Source organism: Limulus polyphemus, unplaced genomic scaffold (assembly GCF_000517525.1).
Source record: "Limulus polyphemus unplaced genomic scaffold, Limulus_polyphemus-2.1.2 Scaffold1190, whole genome shotgun sequence".
NCBI classification, from domain to species: Eukaryota; Metazoa; Arthropoda; class Merostomata; order Xiphosura; family Limulidae; genus Limulus; species Limulus polyphemus.
The window spans coordinates 199,965-208,653 of NW_013666800.1; the positions used below are offsets into that span (position 1 = coordinate 199,965).

General features: G+C 34.1%; 1 protein-coding gene across 1 annotated transcript in view; it reads left to right on the forward strand.

Moving 5' to 3' along the window:
- Positions 1–2,860: 2,860 nt before the first annotated feature.
- LOC106462521 overlaps positions 2,861–8,689 on the forward strand; it is a 14,133-nt gene continuing 8,304 nt past the window's right edge. The window contains exons 1-4 of the mRNA XM_022389817.1: positions 2,861–3,277; positions 4,218–4,344; positions 4,625–4,689; positions 7,651–7,889. Of these exons, the coding sequence (XP_022245525.1) occupies positions 3,242–3,277; positions 4,218–4,344; positions 4,625–4,689; positions 7,651–7,889 (467 nt within the window). The 5' untranslated portion in view covers positions 2,861–3,241. The remainder of the gene's footprint in view (positions 3,278–4,217; positions 4,345–4,624; positions 4,690–7,650; positions 7,890–8,689) is intronic.

Genomic DNA, 8,689 nt, shown 5'->3' on the forward strand with positions numbered 1-8,689 from the left:
TTTTCCCACAACTGATGTAAGACTAATGGGTCTATATTTACTGGGACACTTTATATCACCTCCCTTGAAAAAAAAAGAGTTACATTAGCTAACTCCCAATCCTCTGGTGCCTGCCAACTATTCAAGAACTGGCAAAAAATAGTAGCAAGTGGCTGACATATCTAATCTTTAACCTCCTTCAAAACCCTTGGGGAAATATTATCTGGCCCTGGAGCCTTATCGTTCTTTAAAATTTACATTTTTTCTTAACTAGCTCAGAATTATTGCAGTAATCTTGTTCGATCTTGTTTCCATCTAAAATTATGGGAAAGTGAATCCCGCAAGTGTTCAAATTTAAGCTGTTCACACAATCCTGGAGTCTGTCTATTCACACAACCCTGAAGTCTGCCTGTTCATACAATCCTGGAGTCTGTCTATTCACACAACCCTGAAGTCTGTCGCTGTTCACACAATCCTGGAGTCTGTCTATTCACACAACCCTGAAGTCTGCCTGTTCATACAATCCTGGAGTCTGTCTATTTACACAACCTTGAAGTCTGCCTGTTCATACAATCCTGGAGTCTGTCTATTCACACAATTCTGGAGTGTGTCTGTTCACACAATAATGGAGTGTGTCTGTTCACACAATAATGGAGTCTGTCTGTTCATACAACCCTGAAGTCTGCCTGTTCACACAATAATAGAGTCTGCCTGCCACATTTCTGCATACTTTCTGACACAAGTCTGTCTGTCCATCAAGTTCTGTAAATGCGTCTGTGATGTACCCTTTCATTTCGTCAACATTCCGCGATTTCCTACCGTACACTTTGATCTTCAGTACTCCCCAGAAGAAAAAGTCTGTATGCAGCTGTATACCTACTTTTGGGGCACTCTGTAGAATTCTTACACCTAGTTATGGAATTAAATGCTATAAGGTACTTTAGAAACACTTGCAACGTTGTTAAACCTTTCTAAATAAAAAACTACTTAAATAATTTGGTATCGAATTTTAGAAGGGCTGAGCGTGACCTACTGGTCAGCATGTTGGGTTGCGGGTCAGAAGATTTACAATTTGAGAAGCAACATGTTGTAGAGCATGCTTCGAATTTTCAGGGTGTTATAGCCCTGACAATAAATGTCATTCATGACTGGTAGATACACTCTAGTTTAATAAGATAGTTTAATAAATGTACGTTACTATATGAAGAAACACTGAATCACACTTACACAAGTCTTATAAGAAAATTGTCAGTCGAGTATATTTATAATTGTTCTACATTTTAATATAAATCTGAAAATAAGACTACTGACTTCAAAGTGATTTAGTATGATCAGTGAATTAAGCGAAACTTTCGGCATGGTCGACACTTATAGTTAAACATGTATTTTCTGCATAATTAGAGAGTTTGGCAAGAAAATAAACATAGTTGGTTTTATGGCATTAAGCCAAAATGTCAAATCTGTTCATTATAGCTCTACAAGACATAGAAATAATCAGAGAGATGTATTATCATGTATTTAAGGAAGTTTTTTGAAGAAGAATGTTGTAGCATCTGAAACTACACAATTCTTTCACATTCATAGGAATTTATGATGTATTATCAGCATGTTTCCAGAGTTTAGGTCGATATCAGAAGCGTCTCCAGAAAAGATTCAACCAAAAGAGTTGTGGTTTATTTATATAAAATACTTCTGTGTGAGAAGTCAGTTGAAGTACGAGATTGTGACGAACATATAGACATCTTGTATAATAGTCCTCATAACAGACTCGTATTATATAAACATATTTATATAAGAACCAAAATAGCTCCATACATATCCAATGAATGTTTAACTTGTGTTATCACCCACAGTTTATTTAGTGATCTTTAAATAAAAATTTGCAAACAGCAACATTTGCTTCATGTCAATGATTCTGTAGTGTTTTATTAAAAGGTCGACGAAAACACACATAAAAGGGATCCAGAAAGTAAAAGTAACATCGGGGAATATTGTTTAGTTTCTCGTAAACGAGATGGAACTTTCGGGTTGTATAGGATATAAAATGTCTATAATCGGATATTCTGTTTACTGAATTTTTGTAGCAATATTACACAGAATACAGTACAAATCACCTGTTGGTATGGCGCCCCCCAGTGGCAAAGCGATATGTCTGCGGACTACCGACGCTAGAAAACGGATTTCGATACCCGTGGTGGACAGAGCACAGATAGCCCCTTCTGTAGCTTTGTGCTTAATTTCAAACAAACACTGTTGGTATGGAACTGAAGGAGACTACGTTCACTGCTGAATCGTCTGTATCTCTTTTTTTTAACTTTGTTTTCTATCTCTAGATCAAACTGTCTATATGTTTTGATTAGAAACGTTATATGTCATGAAATGTTTAGAAAGTGTCGGAATCGTCAGTGTTTTTTTATCATATCTCAAAATATAGTAAACTTAATAAATAAAGAGCTAAATAAACCTCATAATTATATTTTTGTTTGTTTGTAATTAAGCACAATAGGTTATCTGTGCTCCGACCGTCATGGGTATCGAAACACAGTTTCTACCGTTGTAAATCAGCAGACATACCGCTGTGCCACTGGTTGTCTGTAAATGTTACTATTTTATGTTTATGCCCAACACACACTTTACCAGTTTGTTAATTACTTATAAAATCCAAACTTACTACACAACAAGGCCAAATTAATTTCAACTAATTTATATTAAAACTTTCATGATTTTTTCCTACTTCACTGATATCTCCGGAACCAACTATCATGTTGCTGACATAATTATTATTTTTTGCTTAGGTTTAAGTACGTGGAGAAAGCGCCTCAGGTTGGTCTCACGTGTGAACCTACCTCTCAGTGACCTGGTTATGTTATTAGGCAAGTCTTATCGCTACTACGCTGGCGTGGCTGTAAATACGTTATTCGCTGCTACCCTTCACTTCTGCCAGTTGTGGTGTTTACTTTCTGTTTTGGATTTTAATTTCAGAGTTTCTTTCCACAATGTGTTGATTCAATGCAACTTAACTACTGTGACACAAAGTAAAATGACCCTCCCTTGAGAAATTCGTAGTTTCCAACGAGTTAGGGTTCTTCAGGCTCAGCCTAACCACTTAAAGTTAAACCAGGTCGGTTGGTTATGGATGTTCAGCGAGGGTAAGCAATGAACAGGAGTTTAACTATATATATGTATAAATAGCAATCTACTCATACAGAACAGTTGATTCTACACGGCTAACCAGCAAGTCAAAAAATATACTGTGAAGAGAATGTCCGAGATTAACCAAGATGTATTTACAACAAAGGTTGGTTTTTAAACTTTTGATTTTATATTCGTTATCATTTCAGGTTTAATTTTGTATTAACATTAGTAATATTGATAATTCTGTTTAATTTGTAAACGCACTCTTTTAACTTAGTGTTTTTTATCTTGTTTTTTTTAGTTTGTTGCTTATATAATTTCGAATAAGTCACTACATTTTCTACTAGTTTGTATCTATGGTATTTTAATACGTCACGCTACTAGTTGTTATTTTATGGTGCTTTGAATCATTTTATGAACCAGGTGATGGTCTATGTGGTTGTTTTAGTCACTTTACATCAGTTGGCGTACTGTATAGTGTCTTGTATCTCTGCACCATTTGGTGTTGTGTGTAGTGTCTTGTATCTCTGCACCATTTGGTGTTGTGTGTAGTGTCTTATATATCTCCACATCAGTTGGTGTTGTGTGTAGTGTCTTATATATCTCCACATCAGTTGGTGTTGTGTGTAGTGTCTTATATATCTCCACATCAGTTGGTGTTGTGTGTAGTGTCTTATATATCTCTACATCAGTTGGTGTTGTGTGTAGTGTCTTATATCTCCACATCAGTTAGTGTGGTGTCTTATATCTCCACATCAGTTAGTGTGGTGTCTTGTATCTCTGCACCAGCTGGTCTACTCTGTGGTGTCTGTAATCATTATCTGCACCGGTTTACATACTGGTGTTTCAAATCAATCTTGGCACTAGTTTAAATAAAAATATTAACCCAAAACAAATTATGTGCAGTAGATAAATGATAACTAACGGTATATACCAAGTAAAAAAAAAATTTAATGTAAATAAAAATATGAGGTGGGAACATAATTTAATATTTTTATCATCAGTATCTGGTTATCTTTATAAGTAAAAGTAGTAGGTTTCGCACTGTGTGTTTTAGTCAATGAAAGTCAATATTGTGACAATTATTGACTTTTGTTTTTCAGATATCTTCTAAAATCGACAGGTGTTCATCTGTTGGGCGACTAAAGAGAATTTCTGACGATAAAGAGGACGACCATGAAAAGCAACAGCAAATAAACATGCCACTAGTACGTAAAAGGAATGAAATAGGTGTGATTCTTCGAGCATTACAAGTAGTTAGTATTACCATCGATGTATTGTACGAAAAACTTGAAGTTTCATATTCTTCAACGCATGCATTTTTTCTCTGTACTTTTATTCAATATAATCGAAACTTTTTATCATACGTATCTCAAAGGCAAACTTTTATAGAAATCAAGAAACTTACCGAGTACTAAAACTATTCGAAAATATACGTTTGTATAAAGTTCGCATGTATTAAATTATTGCTAAAATTTAAACTATCGAATAATTCATTTCTCACCTACAGTGGGTTCAGGAGGTCACCATCAAGAACTAGAAAAACGGGAGAAAGTGTTAGCCTCAAAGACGTCGGTAAGTTCTTCGTTTAATTATAAATACAGTATTACTGAGCTGTCAACAAGAAGAAATAGAAAAACGGGAGAAAGTTTTAGCCTCAAAGACGTCGGTAAGTTCTTCGTTTAATTATAAATACAGTATTACTGAGCTGTCAACAAGAAGAAATAGAAAAACGGGAGAAAGTGTTAGCCTCAAAGATGGTCGGTAAGTTCTTCGTTGTGTTATAAATATTGTATTATTTAGCGGAACGAACTTTTATATATGAAACACGCACATATTTGTATACCATGACATGAACATATATTGTTCACGGGATTCATAAAAGAATCACGACGATGCTGTCAAAGCTTGCTGGTTGTGTATACAAAGATTCCTTTGCATAAATACAAGCTACAAACCGCCTCCGCAAGGCTCGCTGCTTGTATATTTTGCTATGGGTGTGTGTACATGTTCAAGATACGAAGAGCTGTAGAATAAAAAATGACAGCTGACATGATTCCTGTTTAGTTTCAATCATTGCAGAAAATCTGGCACAAGGGAAAAAAGCAGCTGTTTCTAAAGTGGTAACGGATGCCTTTCCATAGTTAATTTTTCGTGATACTTCAAATTCTGAGGCAGTCCTTTGGATTCTGTTCACCATCATTTGTAAGTTGAAAATTTTGATTGAAAAAACGCTTTTGTACGTTTACATTCTGACTTAGAACCGCACATGCAACGACATGGTAAGACTTAGAATGCCTTCGATCATGTATTGCTTGAATGTTAGGAAACAAATCAACATTTCCAAATGTCTACTGTTTGTTGTGTAGATTGAAAGACATTCTACTTCTTGTGAAAGACCGTTAAGGTTTAAACAAGGTCGGTTGAGCTGATATTATTGTAACATGGAAACGATTTATTTCAAGCTGATTTTTGTGTTATCTCGGTCTGAAACAAAATACGTCATTCAACAACATAGTAAAGCTTAGAACCACTCGTACAACAACACGGTATAAGTTGTAACCCGTGTGCAACAACACAGCAAGACTTAGAACCACATGAAAAACAACATAGTAAAGCTTAGAACCACTCGTACAACAACACGGTATAAGTTGTAACCCGTGTGCAACAACACAGCAAGACTTAGAACCACATGAAAAACAACATGGTAAGACTTGAACCACGCGCACAAAAACCGTTCTATCGTATTCAGTATATAAAATTATTAGCGATACGTAGAAGAAAGTCTGTTTTAAGGTTGCAGATAATCGTAAAACGGGTCATTTGATTGTGAAATTGATTCCCCTAAAAAAAAGAGCACGGAAGAACGTGAGGTTGTATTACTTGTATATAATCGGGCATTTTCCTAAAGATACATTCTTCTCGTTTGTTGAGAACGACTCTTGTTTCCTGTGTTAATACTTCTGACAACAATGGAGCTTTATTTATTAACCGTGAAAATTGATAACATAAAAGTTCATACTTCACCAAGTCAATTGAAGTGTTGTGTTAGGTTGAGAAACCCCATTATTCCAAGTACTCAAATATATAACGTTTTCCTCGTTCACCTGCTATACTTAATCACAAGTAAATACACACGGGCGCTTCTTACAAAGGAAATATTATACCTCGGTAGTTGTACAAAACTAAATGTGGATTGAATTACCAATTACAAGTTAATTTTGTAACGAAGCATCAAAGAGAAGTTGACTAATATTAAACATTATAATTTGGTGGCATTTTTTTTATACAATATTCATTACAGATTTTCCTAAATTGCTTTTAATTAAAAATTAGATTCCTTTATATTATCACTGTTTAAACTTTTACGTTACCAAATACTATATTCTCATCTATATTATAATATTTACCGAAATTTTTACCTTACTGATAATTAGATTTACTTTTATATTATAATATTTACTGAGATTTTACCTTACTGATAATTATATTTACTTTTATAGTATTTACCGAGATTTTACCTTACTGATAATTAGATTTACTTTTATATTATAATATTTACCGAAATGTTTACCTTACTGAACATTAGATTTACTTTTATATTATAGTATTTACTGAGATTTTACCTTACTGATAATTACATTTACTTTTATTTGTTGGAGACTGGAACATCCATGTAATAGAGAGATGTTTTTATCTAACTAGACGCTATATTCCACGTACATCACGTGCTTGCCCATAACACGATAACCATTTGTTGGAGAATGTAACATCCTTTAACAGAGAGATGTTTTTATCTAACTAGACGCTTTATTCCACGTACATCACGTGCTTGCCCACAACACGATAACCATTTGTTGGAGAATGTAACATCCTTTAATAGAGAGATGTTTTATCTAACTAGACACTTTATTCCACGTACATCACGTGCTTGCCCATAACACGATAACCATTTGTTGGAGAATGTAACATCCATGTAATAGAGAGATGTTTTTATCTAACTAGACACTATATTCCACGTACATCACGTGCTTGCCCATAACACGATAACCATTTGTTGGAGAATGTAACACCCTTTAATAGAGAGATGTTTTTATATAACTAAACTCTAAATTCCACTTATATTACATATTTGTCCAGAATACTGTAGCAGTCTTTTGCAGAGTAAAATATCCAGGCACGGAGATATTCTTGTATCTTTATACCTCTTGGCTTTTTTTTTTTTATAAAATCAAAAACTGAGTTTGTGTCATGATATCTGGTTTAGTGTTCATGTTATGCTTTAGCGTTTTCACACTACTATTCAACTGTAGAAGCTAAAATTCCTTTCAGCTTTTTCAGTGCATCTTTTGTTAATGTTCTTTATTGTGACAATGTTTATTCAAGACTTTGGGCAGCACGTCTTAATCACAACAATAATGTCCCTCTCTAGATTTCTGAGGTTTTCCACTTCATTAAATAGTCCACTCACTAAGGATATAAATAGAGCAAAATAACTTAAACTGTATTGACAGGTGGCGTTCAATTTATTCTTAGAATAAATGGAAAATACGAGACAGGGTGGTAAAAACCAAGAAAATGATGCCTGATCTAATGGAAACGTCGGAGATAACGCCAACTAAAGGAAGTACAAGTGGTAGTATGGGGTCTGAAAACCTATGTCAACATGCTCCAAACATGATAATTCCACTAACGGATAGCTGTAGCCCTGCATTTCCTTGCGTTTCCGATAGCTTCTTGAGACAGCTTGGACTGCATAAAGATGATCCCAACAGGTAAATACTAGAATTATTTCAAAATATATATACAGTTATTTAGAGCAAAATTTGGAAAACATACATGTGCTAAACTTTTTCATAATTAATCACAACTTTAAGGCTTTTTTAAAACATCTAATGCCACATAAGACTAATTCGTAAATTTCTTGAAAACCTTCCAGTAATCCACAGAAACTTCCAGGGTTACACAACGACAGTTGTTAGAAGTTTTATTTTTTCGCTGAGTATTTCAATTTCCTATAAATTTGTAAAATTCCACAAGCACATAAATATTATCTTTAGAATTGATATTTTTTATATATATCCTGATATTCATATAGACTTGCGAAATTTCAGTAGAACATAAACATTGACTTCAGAATTATACTTTTTTTCTGTTTATTTGTGTCTCGTTACATTGTAATGCGCCCCCAGTGGCACAGCGGTATGTCTGCGGACTTACAACGCTAGAATCCGGGTTTCGAGACCCGTGGTGGACAGAGCACAGATAGCCCATTGTGTAGCTTTGTGCTTAATTACAAATAAACATTGTAATGCTCTAGTCCTGTAATAGAATGTCATTATAAATACTGTAATATTTCTTTACTATAGTAAGTAGTGTCTTGAAATTTGTGATTGTAATACTTTTCACTTTTCAATCACCTAACATTCGCTTGTTTTACATTTAAAACCCAAGTTATTAATTTTCTTTAAAAAAATACACATTTAATTGTTGTTTAATAGTATGTAGCATTTATTTAATTGCTGGTATTTCGAATACTTCAAATTTGTTTTATATATTATTTTATATATTATTT